This window comes from Heteronotia binoei, chromosome 6 (genome assembly GCF_032191835.1).
Source record: "Heteronotia binoei isolate CCM8104 ecotype False Entrance Well chromosome 6, APGP_CSIRO_Hbin_v1, whole genome shotgun sequence".
Lineage (NCBI taxonomy): Eukaryota > Metazoa > Chordata > Lepidosauria > Squamata > Gekkonidae > Heteronotia > Heteronotia binoei.
This window is the reverse complement of record NC_083228.1, coordinates 49,641,429-49,661,492: the sequence shown is the minus strand read 5'-3', so window position 1 is coordinate 49,661,492 and position 20,064 is coordinate 49,641,429. Positions and strand designations below refer to the sequence as shown.

Below are 20,064 nucleotides of genomic sequence, written 5' to 3'. Positions count from 1 at the left end.
TTATATGGTCCATAACAGCCCTGAACAAGGAGGGCACCATGTTCCTGCTCCATGTAAGCAGAGATCGGGTACCAGGTTTAACCATCTTGGGGGAGCTTGCAGAGCCCAGCTTACTCGACAGTAGAAAACAGCTGCCTGCCTAGAGCAATCATCTCATGAATGAGGGAAGTGACTGCCCTGCACATTCCTACTCCCAACACTGAAGAGAATGGAGGCATTCCTTCTTTTAGTAATCTGAAGTACATACCTGAACTACTAAATGGAAATGAGGGCATTGATCACAGTGCATTTTCACAAACAATTCTATAAACGTTTGTGCCTTGGGATAGGAATGGAAGCATCAGAATGACAATTCAGATTACAGAAGTAGATACAGCAATATTTCCCTTGTCTCAAATGTCTCAAATATTTTCTGCTATTCTATGACAGCAGCACACAAACAGAACAAACACTGTGTGAGAGTATATATTGTAATCACTAAAGCTGTTTAGCATGGCTAACATTTGTATAACCTTCTGGTTAGAAGCAAAGCTGTTAACAATCTGACAAAATTATTGAATGGATTTGTGTGAAGGCGAATACCATCTGAAAAGGGAAATGTGCAAAGGGATGAAAGAAAAAACATCAAAAGTGGGGGGAAGGCAGTAAGGAGATATTAAGATGTTGGGCTGTTAAAAGGAAAAGGAGAGTTTATGTTCTCTTGATGGGGTAAGATGGCATGAAAGATGATATCATCTCTGCTGGATATAACACTGCAGTATTACTTCAGTCCTATAGCAAAGAAGTAACGTTGGTTGCATACTTAATGATGCTGTTGGAAATCACCCTGAAAGTCATGTGTGAGCAATTCTGCAGTGGCTTGACATTATCCTTACAATATGGATTTTTGTCACTGGCCATATAGCTTGATCTTTATGGGAGTCAGTAATTTACTTCATATCTAATCTGAGCTCTTGCCTGTCATTAATTTGATTAAGCAAACTACCAGCTCTTGTAATTTCCTAGAATTCAAAGCGATATGTTGCTCAGCAGCTAAATATTTTCGCATAAAGAATCTTATGTTTAATGCATATATAGTGGCAAATTATAAAATAATTAATTCAACCTTTTTTTGTGTGTGGCAAGAAGACCTTTCCAAAAGAACAGGAACCCGTTATAAAAGTCAGGGAGAGAATGCATTTCTGCATTAGTCTCTCAACTCTGTTGTGCTTAAGGCTATGATAGTTAATACATACCAATAAAGTCAGTAGTACACCTGCTTATAACACACTTTTCTGAAACACTGAATTAGTTAATAAATCCTGAGAAACCAGTTAGTGTCAGTATTAAACACTAAACTTAGTTAAGAGCCAGCAGCAAAGCTCTGATCATAAGATCCACGTTAGAGTGGGGCTAAATGAATGTCCACTTCTCTTCTTATGTGTCACAACAGTGTTTTAGGAAATGATATCTGAATTGAGCAGCTGGTGTGAAGTTGGTTCCTCACTAAGATGCTTTCTTCCATGTTTGCTTTCTAGCAACTGCCACCACCATTACCAAGCAAAACACCACCTCCTCCTCCTCCAAAGACTACTCGGAAGCAAACCTCTGTGGATTCTGGGATTGTCCAATGACTCGAGAAAGAATACCTCCAAAGACTAAGCTGTAAAATTTATTTTTTCCTAAAGATGTACACTGTGTTTACACCATTCAACACCTGCAGCATCTAACATATAGTGCAATAGTTCACACTTCCAGAGTGATAGCATTTCCAAGTATGGTTGCAGGATTATGGATACCTCCCCTCCCCCACTCCAACTTTCCAAAATAGAAGTTATGTTGTTAATTGGCAACATATTATTTACCTTTTAAAAATTTTTTAAAATGGTTCCCTTGGCTTCTAGAAGCTTAGACTATTTATAGTTAAGGAGTAGCATCATGGAGGATCAAAGAATAGGCCACTCCTCCGCTGTATTGGCACAAATAAGCCTTATGAAATAAATTGACTGAATGCCAGGAGTTCAGTTTTAGTATCATGATTTTGTAATTTTTGGTGTCAAGGAATTAGTAAAATAAAAAAATTTGTGAAGATATCTATAATTGCTCTGGGCTGCCATTAATGCTGGCCTTTCTTTGGTTGATTGCTCTTTAAAGTTGAATTATAACTGAATGTGATCCAGCCAACAGTTGAAACTGGGTTTTGCTTGTATTTTAGCATATTTTAGGCTCCTAAGCAGGCATTAATTTGTGAGGAATGCTAATACAGATGTACTGATCATCCTAAAGTAATAAATAAAATAGGAATGGGGAAACCATTTTGGAACAAAAATACAAATTTATGTGAAGTTGATTACAGTTGTGTCATTCTGTACAGACATTTTGTATATATGGTAGGCCTTAACAATGTTTTTAATTTCATTGTGCCTGCTTTTAAAGTAATAATGGTGTGATGTAACTATAAATGTGTTACATCAACCTTTTACATTTTGATAACTGCTGAAAATGTATAAATGGTTAACTTTTATGCTATTTCCACTAATAGAATTCTGCAAATATCGAGTAATTATGAGGAAAACCAGAAAACTAATTTTTTTTAAAAATGTCACTGTACTTTTTTTTTACCATCAACAGATTTTGTAACTTTAACAATAGATATTTCACTGACTCCAGAAATTAAAAAGAAATATTTTAAAATACTCCTGTCTCTAAGAAAATGAAGTTGGTTCCTCATTATTAGAAAATGTTGTTAATTCATTGTGGTTTGGGCTTCATCTGTCACATATCTTTATAATTGAAAACACAATGGTTTATGTTAAACATAATGTAATACCATGGTTTATTTGACTTTGTGAAACCAGGAATTGGTTCACACATAAATATTGAATTCAGTGTCTTCATTCTTTCCTCACCGATACCTGGCTGGTTTCCTTCACTGCAGTGAGGGCTGTGCCAGGAAACAAGCCAGGATACCTTAGTTAAACACAGGTATCTATGTTTGTATATCACACAAACCCATTGTTCAAAGCTATTATTAATAAACCAACTATGCTGTGCCACAACAACTTTGCTCATGCCAGCAGGCATTTCTGCAGGTGCCAACTTGCAAATAGGAAAAATCAATAGCTGCCCATACCCATACTCTTTCCATTGTGGCTCCCATCTTGTGGAATGGCCTGCCTGATGAGATCAGGAAGACACCACTCTCCTGGCTTTCCACAAACTACGTAAAACTGAACTATTCAAGAGTGCTTTTCTGCACTGTGCAAAATGGTTCACAAACTTTCTTGGAACAAAGTTAAAATCCAATGTCACCTTTAAGACCAACAAAGTTTTATTCAGGGTGTAAGTTTTCATGTACATGCACACTTCTTCATACAATGAAATGGAATACAGTGAACAGTGCTACATAGAGGCAGTGGTCAGTGCATTAGCATGCAAAATAGTGGACATGTTTTAAACAGATTAAAAGAATGACAAGTTTGGTTTCTGGTTATTATCTGCATTGGTTCAATTGCGGGGGGTGGGGGGAGGGACAGCAAAGGCAATAAACATGTCAGAATTGTAGAATGATGGTGAGAGTCAGTCATAAGCTTACTTATTTGTAAAGAGTAATAAATGTAGAATCTGTTATCGTGGTGCATGTCCTCTCAAGCATGGGTCAAATTATCAACATCTTTCTTTTAGAGGTGTTTCTGCCCTCCTAATTTCATTCTAACATGTAGTAGCATTATAAACATTCTAATACACTAATACAAAAATACATCAGAATACAGTGGATGTATAACTATTTGGTGAAAATGGGTTTAGCATATGTTGTAATAAGATTTTTTAAAAAAACCTTGTTGAGTCCTGAGAGGAGTTTGTTCCAAGAGTTTTAATAACCTGCAATTCAGCAATTTCCTTTTCCATTCTGTTCTTGAAGTACCTTTGCAATAAAACAGCTACATTGAAGTCATCCATTGAATGTTCTAGAACTTGTCATTCTTATAATCTGTTAAAAACATTTTCTCTATTTTGCATGCTAACTCACTGTCCACTATCTGCATGTAGCAGTGTTCACTGTATTTTGATGAAGTGTGCATGCACACAAAAGCTTACACCTAAATAAAACTTTGTTGGTCTTAAAGGTGCCATTGGACTCTAACTTTGTTCTGTCCAACACAGCTACCCAGTTGGATCAAACTTCCTTGGGTAAATGATTGGGACTGTGGTCTACACTGTTGTATATAATTTATTGCAAGCAGGATCCTACTATGTAATTTAGGTGCTGCTTAATTTGTCAGGTTAATATTTTCCAGGGTCAAGGTTTTCCAAGGGCTCCAGGAAAATTGTCAATTTTGGGGGCACCTGGGAAGGGAATCTTGCTTAGGGGAGATCCCCCCCCCCCGTCATTAACCCTCAGAGGCTATCCTCTGCATAAGGGATTCTGCTAGGCCTTCCAGCAGAATTAGACATCGTTCACCCTCCAATTCTGGCTTGCGGGGGAGGAGCGTAGGGATTCTTCTCTCCCTCTCTCTCAAAGAGATGTAGGACTCCTAAGTCCTTTGATGGGCCATGATTCTGAGAAATCTTCCTCTTCAAAGGAAGAGGGAGAGCTATTGGACAAAGAAGATCTGTTAATAACTACTATGCAGACTTGTCTTTTCCTGCAGGAAGTTTTCTGTAAGCTTCATAATTTCCTTTGCAACTTGGAAATCTCTTATAGCAAGAAGAAAATCGACCTGACCAGACCTGCTAGCTGAGCCAGAGCTTTTCCTCAGCCTCCCCCTCCTCTCCATTCTATTCCCCTCCATTTTTATGCCTGCCATTTTCAAATTTTTATTAAGAAGAAGAATTGCAGATTTATACCCCACCCTTCTCTTTGAATCAGAGACTCAGAGCAGCTTACAATCTCCTTTATCTTCTCCTCCCACAACAGACACCCTGTGAGGTGGGGCTGAGAGGGCTCTCACAGCAGCTACCCTTTCAAGAACAACCTCTGCCAGAGCTATGGTTAACTCGAGGCCATTCCAGCAGGTGCAAGTGGAGGAATTGGGGAATCAAACCCCAGTTTAGATATAAAGTGAAAAGGTAATGTAAGGATACAGAAGCAAAAAATAAAGAGGGAAGGGACAAGACAAAAGACAAAAAAGCAGCAAATATATCAGTTACATTTCTACAACAGAAAAAAATACCAATATCTCTGAGTTTTAACGTTATATAACCATTAAGTTCTACAGTCTTATTATATCATTATATACATTTTACTATTCTATTACTTATGATATAAATCTAAGCTATTCATCTTTGGTGCATACAAATAAGAAAAGCAAAGAGACCAACCACTAAACATAATTAACTGGTTAATTTTGATAATATTAAAAATAAGAACTAACTAGATAATTTTAAAAATATTAAAAATAAGCAGAGAAGATGAATATAAATTCTTTATCCTTAATACTAACAATTGCTTCCAGCAGAGGAAAAAGGAAAAACAAAACCAAAAACACCATACTTTATTTCAATATAAACAGCTTTCAGAGTTAAAAAAGAAAAAATCAGGAGCAGATCTTTAAAATTATAAAATACCTGTGTTGTCTACCTTGTTATATATTGACCCAAATCAATTGTTCATCTAGGTTGAATGTTTAAAATTCTTTAGAAGCTTTTGGAGATTATATCTCCTACTTTCATATTACTCTAAGGAGAACAATTTTGATAAGCAGTAACAACCTCATCTCCCATACTTATTTATTTTTGCCTAAGGAAAGGATCATACAGTCTCTATAGCCCACTCTCTAATAAATCACTCTATTTGACTTTAAAAATATAGGTTCCATAGATGAAAGTAACAAATGAAAGAGAAACATCCAGATTCTAAAGATCTCACTTGCCATTTCAAAGTCACATGTCAGTTCTTTTTTATTAATTCAATGTTAACGGGATTCACAAAAAAAAGAAAGAAAGAAAAGAAACAGTTTATAATTCCTTCTTAAAAGCCTTCCAAGATTTGATTTTCTTGATGAAATCTGCCTCTTCTTCCCTTGGCACCTTCATCCATTCTACTGAAAATGATAAGTCCCACACACCGTCACTTCCTCCTGTAGAAACTTTAATCGGTCTTGATTTCCTCCTCTTCTTTGTAACTGCATATGTTGTATCCATTTTGATTTCTTTCAGCATGTTTCCCAACGGATCTTTATCCACTCCTCCCAACTCAGCAGACATCACTGAGATCTCTTTACCACTTTGCTCATGTAGATTTTCAATTTCGCTGTATTTCAAAATAAAAATTTCCACCCGCTTTTGTATCAACTCTGCTAACAAACCGATTTCTTGCTTTAAGGAGATTATAGTAATCGTAACATCTTTTTTATCAGCCACTTCAGTTTGCAATGCCATCTTCTCCACAGTATAACTCAGTCTGATAATCTAGGTTAGCAAGTAGCTCAAAAGTCCCCATTAGTCTATGCTTCCAAATCTCCTCCAGCCATGTGCTTTTCTCCTACATTCCGATTATAATCGTTTCAGTCCCGATAAACATCAAATACATTTTTCTTGACGAAATATCCAATTTTTATTCAGACCTTATTATAATAAGGTGATGTTCTCATTATAGCTTGTTTAATTATAAACCAAATCAGCTTGAATATCCTCAATTCAGTTCAGATTATTGAAAATTCTTAAATTTGTTCTTTGTCTTTTTGAAGCCTCCCTTGCGGGGAAGAGGGGGGAATATCCTCCTCTTCCCCCTTTTTTTGAAGCCACAGTTGCTGTTATGGTAGAAAATCCATTAGTCGGTAGTATTAAAGAGTAGACTTACTCTTCAGGTGTCTTCAGGCCATAGGAATAGAAACCCTAAGCTGCACATGGCCAGACCAACTGCTTTTTGCTAGTTCAAAGTGATTCAGAGGATTGTAGCTCTAAGAGAATCATAGCTCTAAGAGCAGAAGTGGTTTTGGTAGCCCTGTTCTGGCCACATCCTCCAAGGAACCGTGGTGCCTCCCAATTGGGAAGGATCCTTCCTGCATCCTCAGCCTGAGATGCTAAGCTTCACAGCCTGGAGGCTGAGGGGTTTCAATCCAAAGAGACAGGTTATTGAGATAAGGTTATAGACACCCTACTAGTCTCAAGGAGAAGGTGGAAGAAGAAGAGGAGGAGAAGATTGGATCTATAGCACACCCCTCACTTGGAGGCTCAGAGCAGCTTACAATCTTCTTCCCTTCCTCTCCCCACAGTGGACACCCTGTGAAATAGGTGGGGCTGAGAGAGCTCTGAGAGTATTGCTCTTGACAGAACAGCTCTGAGAGAAACTATGACTGACTCAAGGTCACCCAACAGGTGCATGTGAAGGAGTAGGGAATCAAACCCAGTTCTTCCAGATTAGAGTCTGCACACTTAACCACTACACCAAACTGGAAGGGTTCAGCTAACTACATTTATAACATATGTGACAAGTTGTTCAGTCCTGGTGCTCAGAGAAAGGCTTTGGCCCATGCTCAGTTAAGGGGGTTTGGGTGAGGGCTTGAACACCAGTACCCTGAAAAGGCAGGCGGCTGCCAGTTCAGTTATAAAGGGCACAAAAGAAGGGTCAGGGTTTTTTTCCTGTTAGGGAGATTCCTTAGGGGAACATCTGTTAAATATACCTCCATCTTACTGGTTTCCTTTCTGGAACCTTAATATGGTGTTTAAAGCCCTCTCAGTCTCTGTTTGAACCCATGACTATCTGTCCACTCACGGAGCTCATTTTCCTGGTGAGCATCACCTCAGCTTCACAGCACATCATGTCAGCTTCATGTCCTTTCCATGGATAAGGAGCTGTGCATTTTTACAATGACAGTGTAATGCTAAGTCCTGATCTAGCCTTTGTCCCAAAGGTTAACTCTACCTTTCATAGGTAGAGGAACTGATCCTTCTTTGCTCTGCTCTAATCCTAAACATCCTCAGAAAAGCGAATTGCATTGCTTTGATGTTAGGAGACACTAGGCTTCTAATTAATTAAAGGTATTTCACAAATGAGATACCCTGTTTGTGTCCTTCAGGAAAGTCTCCTTGGGAAATAAAATTTCAATTTACACCATTAGCAGGTAGATCAGGCTTTGTATCCTTCTGTCATATAAAGCCCCAGGGGTCTGGATCCCCTGATGCAATTATTTCAATAACAAAATATGCGCAGGATTCACTGGGAGGGGAGTGAGCCATTGCCCAGTGGTAAAGTATATACTTTCCTTACAAAAGGTCCAGATTAAATCCTTGCATTAACAGTGAAAGTGTCTAAGACAGAGACAAAGGTATTTCTATAGAGAGCCACTGCCACACAAAGTATAGAGTACTGAGTTAGATGGACCAGTGGTCTGACTCTGGGAGCCTGACATGTTCGTATGAAGTTATTCCATCTTCTTTTTTTCACTGAGAAGAGACAACACAATTACCTTATGGGATTTATCACCTCAAGGTATAATTCTGGCCACTGCTTTAGAATTTTTAAAAATTGATTGGATAAATCGGTGCCTGTTGGCCAAAAAGTCTGAATAGACAGTTTCCACAGGTAGCATACTTCTGAGTACCCAGTGCTGGAGATGGTAACAGGGGAAGCTGTCCACAATTCTGCCATCTGTTTTACCTTCTCAGAGGTTCTTGCTAGCCACCTTTGGAAACAGAGTGTTATAGAAATGTTAAATTTCAGCAAAACCAAAACTTGGGTTCTTTTTTTTAAGAAGGCAGTTTTATAGTTCTCTCCCAGCACCTAGAATTACGTGATCAACACATTCTGTGTTATTCTGTAGTTCCACTATATCCCCACCCCCACCCCCAAGCTTTCATTGTACTGAACTGTGGTGTAATCTGAATTAGAAAACAAATCATTTTTCACTTCTTACCAGATTCTACCAGGATATAAATTATCCTGCATACAGAAGATACACAAAGAGATCTCTCGCAATAGCATGCATAACAAAAGAGACTCCAAACAGAATGATTTTTTTTAATATCAACTTTCAGCATTAGTATACCACATTTTATCTGCAAGGTCCAGTAGCCCTGACATTTCAATTTCCTTTCATTCCAGTTTTTTATATATATATATATATATATATTTGTGAGTTTAAACTAAATTTCGAGCTTACAATTGCCATTTCTCTGGTGATACAGGGGAGTAGAGCTTTGGGAATAAATAGCCTTTCATAAATGGAAGCTACAATAATAGACTAGCTATTCTGCTTGCGATAGCATTGATGGTGGGTTTTAACTTTTCCCCAGTTTTGCAAAAAGCTCACAGGAATGAAAACCTCAACAGGTAGACTCAAATAATTGCTTTAAATGAGATTGCCCACTAAGAGGAAAAATCGTTTTTACTGAAGCAACTTTTCTTATTAGTTCCAAAATGAAATATAACTTTATTCTAATATGCATTTCTTACTGTGCTCAGCACATGAACTATGCTGATAGTGTGAGCTTTAGACTGATATGCCAGAGCCTGTGGCTTGTACTAGCCCTTATGCACCTGTGGTGGCTCAGATAATCATATTTCTGTTAAGGGTAATATTAAGAATGGCTCACAGGATTATCAAAAGTTGATATTTGGCTCAAATACATGGTATTTAAGGCCTTGTTTGGCACTTGTTTGGCCCATTTTCTGATATAGCTACTTGGATGATGTGTGGTTTTCCAGTAATGGAAGGTATGGAAGGTGGCAAAGGTAAAAATGAGAAACAATATAAACAATGCTAAAGTGAATCTGTAACAAAATGCAAGATTTAAGTATGCATGTCTGGGATTTTTTTTTATTGTGTGAATGTACTGCATACTACGGCTTCATAAACAGAGTTGACATTTATATGAACTTAGATAACACATGAAGCTGCCTTATACTGAATCAGGCCATTGATCCAGTAAGGTCAGTATTGTCCTTCCAGACTGGCAGCAGCTCCGCAGGATCTCCAACAAAGGTCTTTCACGTTACCTAAAACCTGGTCCTTTTAACTGGAGATGCCAGGATTTGAACTTGGGACCTTCTGTATGCCAAGCATATGCTCTATCACTAAGCCACAGCCATTCTTTCTTCTGACAACCCCCCCCCCCCCAAAAAAAAAACCCAGCAGTTTCCATAACAGGCTTTCTTATATCCACAAGCTCACAGTAGTGATCATGGAACCCAGATTCCAGTTTCATACAGACAGAGGTCTTTTTCATGCCCAGTGATTGTCCCCACATGTGAACACCCTAGTAGATTGCACATATTGTCTGCTGTTAGAAGACAAGCTGGATATGTCTGGTTGTTCTTATTGCAGAAAACATCACTTTTCTTTCTATATTGTCTATTTACTGGTGCAGTCAGACATTTGTACAGTACTTATTGTCTAAGTGCCTCTTGAGTTCCTTGTGAAATCATTGAAAACTAAACACATGCTCCATTTCTGTAATCTTTTCCTTTTCTGACAAGTGATGATGAAATGTAACAACTAGTGAATGCATGAATAACCTGCAATGCCTTCATCTTCTCACCAAGATTCTTGGCAATACCATAAACCATCATATATCTGCAGTTTCTTTCTTGTATCAAAGCTTACCCACACATCTTAGGAATCTGCAGGTAGAACAAACTGGTGAGGACTATGACAACAGAACTAAGAGACCTGATTAGAATTCCTAAGGAAATGTCAGTGCCTGCAGCATCTCATGTGGGAAACATTATTGTGGAGTCTGCTTCTTCATGGGTGCACAAAGCAATATTACTTGTGTCAAATACACAAATATTAGAAAGCATAAGCTATTCCTAAGCGCTGATCAGGAGCTTCCCATCCCTGTAAGAAAAATGACCAGTCTTGTTTTGACCGGCTATCAAGAAGAAGCAATACTTACTGGTCAGTAGTCATGCTAAGGGATTTGCTTCATGTCTTTTGTTTAGTGTATCTTTGGGATGCTGGTTATTACCTTTAAATCCCTATATGGTCAAGGGACTGCCTACCTGAGGGACCGTCTCTCCCCATACGAACCCCAGAAAGCACTGAGGTCAGCGGGAAAGAACCAGCTGAATATCCCTGAGCTGAGGGAGGCCAAATTGAAGAACACAAGGGAACGGGCCTTCTCTATTGCAGCTCCACACCTATGGAATCAACTTCGGGACGAAGTGTGGGCCCTGTGGAGTCTTGACCAATTCCGCAGGGCCTGCAAGACTACTCTTTTTAAGATGGCCTTCGCTGAATGCTGAGCAAATGATAGATTCGCTGCTGTTGTATTCCGCCATCAATTTATTAAAAACCTGTAATTTAGCACCATAACTGTTAATTTTTAATTGGAATGTCAATTTAAATGATGGTTTTATAATGTAGTATTTGTTGAATTATATGATTTTATTGTATTGAACTAATATGTTGTGAGCCGCCCTGAGCCTGCTTCAGCGGGGAGGGTGGGATATAAATAAAAAGTATTATTATTATTATTATTATTATCATCATCATGTTCCACATGATGTCAGTTTGTCTGTTGGAACTTGACTCAGTATTTCAAGAAAACCAACAGCACATTTCTGAAATGTTTAAGCACATCAGTGTTGAGTTTTATGATCAAGGCAGAACATCCTGTGGCTACTGCTTCAATGTAAGGTTGATTCTGCAAAACAAAACATGCTGTACTGTGTCAGATTTTGCATTAACACTAAGTTCTCCAAGTGGCAGCCAAAGATGCAGAAGCTTCCTCATCCTGGAAGAAGTCTTTGAGATCTTCTAGACAGGGCTGACAAATGATGAACAATCATCTTTTAACAGCACTCTGTTCTATCTGTTTGAAAGCAGTACCTTTTGATTTTCCCCAATATTGTAAAACCATTCTTTCTTAGATGTATTTGTGGTTTCATTTAGCTGGTTAAGAAGTCTTGTTTACCAAAGCTTCTTGAATTGTGCTTGTCAAAAATCAATGTACTTTTGATTATCTTTGCAATGGGTTGGATCCAATAACTGTTAAATGAAGTGGGTTGCAATGGGTTGGATCCTGTTAAATGAAGTGTCTTCCACTGCTAAGAGTCCACATTAGAAGTTAAACTGTGAGTCTTTCAGTGTCTTAGAGAAAGAGGTTACCTAACTTCCAAAATTAATTAGGGCCAATTTGCACTTTACAGAGTGCATCAATTGGGTCTGTTATGTGACTCATGGGTTCTCAGTTCCCACACATATGGTGTCCAATTCAGATTGCCTCTATGGCACAAGTGAGAAAGGGCTTCTGCTTTCTCCCTTTACTGCTCAAATCTGACGATCCAGGAGGAACTATGGAGAAAAGTACAGTAAAGACTCTATGGTCAACCAGGTTCCTCTACAAAAGATGATTAGGGTGTTTAAATTCACTGAGGTTCCGAGATATATCAGGTCCAGAAATTAACTCATATGTCAGCACTTACTTCTTTGAAATGAAGTATATATTACTAAGAGTACCCAGTCTGAAAAACCTATTATGTTTTATATACAATTGAAGCAATGTCATTTATAATTCTATCTCTGTGTTCCTTTTATGGAAGGCTGGCCTTGAGACCTGCACATTTGTTGAATTTAGCAAGGCACCTGATACAATAAACTGCATCGCTTGCCACCCAATCACTATTGGGTGTCTGCTTTGCAAGAACTCCAGAGTCCTGAAATTTGTCATAACTTTTCTTGCTTGATAGCTAAAACTGACCATCAGTGTCTTTGTCAATTTACTTTTGGGAGTTGTGCCATGGCAAAACACTTGAGTTCTTTATTTCTGATAGAGCCTAATGACTGTCTAGCTTTTGCAGGGCTTGCTATACACATACACATACCTATCTGTTCTATGTTCTTGTGATGTATACGATTCCTGCTGTTGATGAGCTCTACCTTTTATTTATGCCATGATACAAATGTAATGCTACATTTGCTTTGGTTCCTGGACTAGAATTAAGTCTACTGGCAAAGCCAAGACCCAAGCATAATTTCTCTGGGTCCTGACACAAACATGTAACATACAAATGCACAGTGCTCCTATGTAGTTAGTGAGCCATACAAAAAAGAAATTTCTGGCATCTCTCAAAGGATGCCTGTAAGATCAGACCTTAAGCTTATTGACTGAGAATCCTTTTTAAATTTTGTAATATCTGATGACGCACTTTGGTGAGCTGAAAAGCTTGCACAGTTTTTTGTGCAAATTTCATTCACTCTAATAAAATGCATTAAAGGGATTCTGTTCTTGTTCTTATATGGCTGTACGACTTTTTCTATTTTATTTCTGAATGGATATAAGTAGGTTATATTATGGCAATGGTAATTGTAGCCCAGCCTGGGCCCTCTTTCATCCCATAGTCCAATGCTTGGACCCTAAGCAAAGCATCATTTATGGAGTCCCAACATATGCTGCATGCATAGCTGCCTCCAGATCATTCCATTTTAATCTTGGTGAGCTTTCTAATGCTTTGCTTCTTTTATCCCGCCAAATCAAACACACACAATTGGAATTCTGTTATCAACGCATGGTCGATCTGTAATATGATCAACAAGTTTTTGTGGTTCGGGAAAAGTGTCCATGAAAGTCATGCTGATTTAAACCATGCACTTAATTGCAAAGCACGAATTAATGAATGTAATTTTTACCATATAGTAGTATCCTTCGGTGTGCAAACATTTCTGCCTAAATAGTGTGTGGTATATTTTATCAACAGTTTTCATCTGGAATTGGCCATTTGCCAACCTGTTATCAGCAATCGAAACTGTATTTAAACCAAATTCCGATAACATTTACTGGTCACATACTCACCTCTAGCCTTAATATATATGAGGCAGTCACCTGGAGTGTTTCTAAAACCCACAACTAAATAATTAGAGGAAATGCTTCCAGATCAATTTCATTTATATTTTATTATGTTTTCACTCAGCTATACCATTTATGTACATGCATGTTTAACCAAAAGTTTTTAAATGTGCACATTACCCTTGACTACTTTCAGTAGTCAATTTGCACAAATTTTGGAAGCAACATACTAAAGACAAAAGTTAATTTCAAGCCAGTATGAAACTTTAATACATTCTTGTTAAACGCTACCCTTAATCCAAGCATCCATTTTGGAAACTACACCACTTGCAAACAAGGCCAAATTAGATTTGATTCTTCCTCCCTATTATGATCATCATGATAAGCATATATTGATTCAAATTCCTCTTTGTACTTCAAAGTACAAAGCCTTGATAGATTATGCAGTATAGCCTGTGGAGAGTCAGGTACAGCAAACATCCCTGATATAACTTACTTCCTTTAGCCAAGTAGAAACCAAATTAGAGAAACCAAAATCTGAGAAACCAAATTAGCAGTGGTCTCCTTCAATGTGCAAAAATTAATTAGGATGGTTGAAATTACAATCAACTGAAATAAGGTGGAGGAACATTTAGGTGTGCATGGACCACATATGTTTCCAGCATAAGCAAGCAACATGCCAGGATTTTGAGCATCTGTCTGGTAAATGAGCAGTTGTCTGGAATAGGCAACTAGTTATTCAGGGAGAAACTATGGTTGCCAGCCTCCCTTGCAGCCTGGGGTTTTCCCAGAATTACAAGTGATTTCCTGCCCCACTCAGGTTAAAGATCAGGTCCTTGGAAGAAATGACTTCAGAATGTCGATTCTATGGCATTAGAGCTCCCTGCCCTACCCAAACTCTGCCTGCCTGATCACCACTTCCCAGTTTCCAGGAATGGCCCAAGATGGAGTTGGTAACTCTGGGAGCCACAACAATGCTCACGGCTTGGAAGCCCAAGCTGTGAAACTTGAAGTGAATGACATAGCCAATGTAACATGATCAATCACTGATATGTTTCATGACTTTTACCCTACCCCAAAAAATATCTTTGCCATCTGGACCATAAATTTCCAGTTTTGAAGCATACGTTCCTAGAAGGTAATGTTTAAGAATAACATAGAATATGTTAAATGGCTGCAATGTGCTATTTGCACAGTAGGTGATAGGTAGTATTTGCCACATTAGTTTCCACAGATAAAAATGCATGTACAGTCAGGACTAAGCTAACACAGTATTTATCATCAGGAACATCACCGCCCTTTAAATTATGGAACGACTTAGACAACTGGAACTGGTTTTAGATATTGTTGTTTTAAATTACTGTATAATTTAAATGCTGTTTTAAACTTATCATATATTGTATAATTTTATTGAATTTGTTGTTAGCCGCCCTGAGCCTGCCTAGGCGGGGAGGGCGGGATATAAATAAAATTTATTATTATTATTATTATTATTATTATTATTATTATTATTATTATTATTATTATTATTATTATTATTATTATTATTATTATTATTATTATTATTATTATGAGATCAAGGTCTGAAGACTGCATTGTGACATCTATAAGGATGGTGATGCTAGTATGGTCAAAAACAAACCATCTGGCAACATGAGCTGAAGTGAACACAGAGATAAGGATCAGGCATTTGCTTGCAGGAAGGACTGTGTCACCTTGCCTAGATGGTGCAGGCTGCCTCTATCTGGTCAGACTGCAGAAGCTAAGCAGGGTCAGCCATAGTTTGTATTTGGGTGGGAGATGACCAGGGCCACTACACAGGGGCAGGCAATGGCAAACCACTTCTGAACATCTTTTGCACTGAAAACCTTACAGAGTCACCATAAGTCAGCTGTAACTTGATGACACTTTCTGCCACCAGAATTGTGTACATCTTTTGTACGTGATGGAATTTGCATACACAAAATTTGAAATCTACTAAGAATAGGGGATCTATCGTTAAAAAAAAAATCTGTTTAAAACCGTTGAGAGAGGTATGCCAACCCATAATATTATTGCATCTTGAAATTCCAAAATACTCCCAAGAATTTTGCATGATTTTTTTTTAATTAACCCACCACTTTCTCCTATGTGGCCACAGTGGCATGAGGAAGATTTCCGTCTGTCTGCTTTATATATTTGGGTTGTTTTCCCATTTTTTTGTGGGGAGAAATATTAGAAAGTTTGTCAAATCTTATAGAATTCAGCAGAATTCTCACATGGGGTTTGAACAATGGACACCAGAAGCAAGTATTTGAGAGGGGGAGTAAAGAAAGAAAGAAAGAGCCAGGGCTGTCTTAACGCATGGGACTGATGGGCACTTGCCCATGGGCCCCACGAGCATAGAGGCCCCATACTAATCTGTGTATGATGCAATACTAATAACCATTTACATTTTTATTCCTGTGAGTAGTTGTCGTAGGGGCCTAGTGCACTTCTTTGCCCAGGGCCCACAATGCTGTTAAGATGGCCCTGGAAAGAGCACAATAAAATTTAGAAGTTCCGGAGTTCTGCTCCTGTGAGCTGCTGCCCAAAATGAGGCCTGATAGCAACCAAAAGGTTTTAGATTTACAGCCCTGGCCAAGTAGCATTGCTCAGGTAAGTCACCACTGGAAGAGCTCAGTGGGGATTCATTTCTTAAAGGTACAGGTGTTTCTACTATGCTGGGGTGGGGGAGTTTAGATTCCGCCCCCCCTGTAAACCTGTGACTTCCCTCAGGTTTGTAGAAAAATGCCCTGTTCCAGTCCCTGGCTTCACTGTGGACTTTTTGATCCATACTCTATGGCCCTATTCAGAATTAAGGTTATTATAATGGTATTTCACCAGTATCTGGCAGGCAACCAAGGCACTGTAGACAGCATGGCAAATAGTTTGCCAAATCTCTCAAAGCTTCTGACTTCATAATGATCTATGCTAATATAACTTCTGGTTAACAGAGTTTGCCACTATTTACTCTTCTATAGATAGCTGGACCACCATGGAAACAAGCTTTTGGAAGTGTTTCTGAAGTTTTTTTGGTTTTCTGCTAGCAATAAATGCTTGGAAATGCTGAATATAGCTGAAGGGAGTAGGGTCTGATGCACCCCTACTGTAAAAATGAGAGGAATGGAAGTTTTCTCTTGCCTTTCTTAGCCTTTTTTTTTTTTAAAGTTACTGCATTTGGTCTGCCTGAACAGTTTGGGGGATTGTGGGACATGTAATTATTTTGTTTCCCTTGCATTTTACAATTTTGAAAGCAGTTTATTTCCTTGATGACTATTTTTAGTACTGTAATCACAACTTAATTTGAGTTTTTCCTTTCGCTCACTGCTTCAAACAATGACAGATCATAGCAGCAATAGTGTAGAAATCAGTAAATTGAACAACTAAATCTCCCCCTATTTAGTCAAGAAATGCAGTGCTTGTGGGAATTAATGGGGAACCCAAAGGCATTCTGAAGCATTGCACATGCATTGCTGCATTGAAGCAAAATTGTACATATTAATTTGAAACCATTTTGTAATGATTGTGAATTTATTCAAATGTTTCAAAATGTAGCATAATTTATAACAGTTTAAACTTAAAAGCACCCACATTCAACAATATGAAAGCATAAGGGGAAACCAGCAAACATTTTGATCATCTAAGAAGTCAAAGTACATAGGAGCTGAAGCATAACAGCTTCTTTTCAAAACATTCTGGTTAGATGTCACACATTCAGTCTAGCACCTTTGCTATGCACTTTACCTAAGCAATATCTATATTCCAGGGCCAAGAAGGGTTTGTTGACAAGATCTATATAATATCATGTTATGAACTGTGAATCTCATACCATGGTACATGGCTTTGATAAGAACATTGATTTGACATTGTGAATATCTTGGAAGTTCAGTAGTGCAACTCGTCTTAGGATCAGGCCCAACACTCATATCCAAGATGCTGGCACCAGCACATTTCCTCATAGTGCCACCGAAGGCTCAGGTTTTGTAATGTTGGGCTGGTGACATTACTTTCAAAGCAATTGGAAGTAAACACTCTCACCTGGAGGTCAGGTTTCAAAAAATGGTACTGGGAAACTGCTGCACAGCCCCTTGGCCTTTGGCCTATGGGTTCCTATGTTATATCTATATGCAACCACAAGGTAGGGTCATAATATGGTCATATGCAGTGACAAATATTTACAATAGCCAATACGCAGATAATACTCAGCTCTGTCTCATACTTGCAGCTGATCCCATGGAGACTGTAGAAACCTTGAGCCTGCACCTGGAGGAATTTTGGAGTGGATGCAGACTAATAAACTGAAGCTTAATCCCAACAAGATAGAAGTGCTACTTGTAAGTAGGAAGTCTGACCCAGGATTTAAGTTGTCATTCATCTGAATGGGGTTGCACTCTCCTTGAAGGAAGAGGTCCATAGTCGGAGCATGCTCTTCAATACAGATCTACTGCTGGATAAACATGTGGCAGCTGTGGTCAGAATTGCCTTTTACCAGCTTTGATTGGTTAACCAGCTGCAGCATTTCCTGGACAGAAAAGGTGTGGCAACTGAGGGTCATACTCTGGTCACACCCAGACAGGGCTTTTTTTCTGGAAAAAGAGGTGCCAGAATCTCAAGAGGGAAATGAAGGAGAAACACATGGGTGCCCCTCAGGAACGTTTAAACATGTTTTCAGAATTTTATTTCCATTAAGAGGTTCCAGAACTGTGTTCCCCAGAAAAAAAAGCCCTGCATGTAGATCAGATTACTGCATTGTGCTCTATGTGAAGCTGCCCTTTAAAAATGTTCAGAAACTTCAATTGGTACAGAATCTTACAACTAGGATATTGGCTAGAGTTGTTTGTAGGGACCATGTTACTTCAGTCTTGGCCTATCAACACTGAATCCTAATTGTTGGTGCTGATTTTGCCCATCAAAGCCCTAAATTGTGTTGGGTCCGGCATACCTGAAGGACCATCTACTCTCTTATAAATCCAGTTTACCACTATGGTAATATTTGGAGGCCCTGGGGGCCCTGTTTCAGCTGTCCTCTCTTGCTGAGATTAGGTGGGTGGCAACCTAATCAACCTTGCTGAGATTAGGTGAGAGGGTCCTCTCAGTTGTAGTATCAAAGCTCTGACAGGGAGACTGATCTGTTTCCTTCTGTTGCCATCTTCTGCCAGCTGGCAAAGACTTTGTGTGTTTGTGTGTGTTTGGCATTCCTTCAGTGATGCCTCCCCCCTGACCAATGTTTTAATTGCTGTTTTTATGTTTTTGTGCACATTTTAGCTCTGTTTTAATGCTGTTTTGGGAGGGGTTGATTGTAATGGTTTTTAAAAGTAATTTTATAATATATGTCTAGTTACCTTGGTAGCCCTTCTGAGAGCAGAAAGGCAGGATTAAATTTGTAAATAAATAAATGTGCTATCCTACGCAGAGTACATCCTTTGAACTACATTGATGTCAACAAATTTAAAGGATGTGACTCTGCTTAAGGTGATGCTGTGCAAGTGCAAAATTAATAATCTGGTCAATATATTCTCAAGGGAGACTTAAAATATGCAGAAGTGTTGGGGGGAGTTTCTGCTGTGTGTAAGGCTGGCCTCCTTTCACTCTCCTTCAATATGACATTGAGAGACCCAATTTGGTGTAATGGGTAATGCAAAGATTCTTATTTGGGAGAACCGGGTTTGATTCCCCACTCCTCTACATGCACCTGCTGGAGTGATCTTGGGTCAGTCACAGTTCTTGAAAGAGCTGCTGTCTCAAGAGAAGTCCTTGAAAGAGCTCTTTCAGCCGCACGTATCTCACAGGGTGTCTATTGTGGGAAGGGGAAGGGAAAGGAGATTGTAAACCGCTCTGAGATTCCTTCAGGTAGGTATAAATCTAAGCTGCTGCTACTACTACTACTACTACTACTTCCTCTTCTGATTTTCTCAGCTCTTGATAGCAATTATCAAATTGTTGAGGTGGGGATGGCCAAGAGAATTTAGATTATATCCCCTTCCTCCCCAAAAAGTAGTGCCACTGGAGATGATAGTGTTGATTATGTGTTCAGTGGTGGTTTTACTTGATAGAGCACTTTTCAAGCATCTAAACTGAGTGCAAGTTTTTGTTTCGCAACCAGCAAAAGAGGCCAGATCCAGAAAGACGACCTGTATAGCATGCTGCAGGGAGGTGATTAAGCATATGTGGAGATTTTAAAACCATGAAACATCAAGTTCTGCTGTTGCCACTTCCACTGAGAAGCATTATGTGCTAAAAAGAGCATGAAGCTAACATGCATGTGACGTTTTAGAACAGTTATTTATTAAATTTTCCATGTATTTTATTATGAAGCAGTGGTTTGCACTGTCA

At 38.7% G+C, this 20,064-nt stretch overlaps 1 protein-coding gene across 2 annotated transcripts in view; it reads left to right on the top strand.

Moving 5' to 3' along the window:
- The window catches only part of DOCK1 (dedicator of cytokinesis 1), a 550,707-nt gene extending 548,032 nt beyond the window's left edge, over positions 1-2,675 (top strand). For both annotated transcript variants that reach the window (XM_060241424.1, XM_060241423.1), the window contains exon 52: positions 1,518-2,675. In XM_060241424.1, the coding sequence (XP_060097407.1) occupies positions 1,518-1,613 (96 nt within the window). In that variant the 3' untranslated portion in view covers positions 1,614-2,675. The remainder of the gene's footprint in view (positions 1-1,517) is intronic.
- The last annotated feature ends 17,389 nt before the right edge of the window (positions 2,676-20,064 follow it).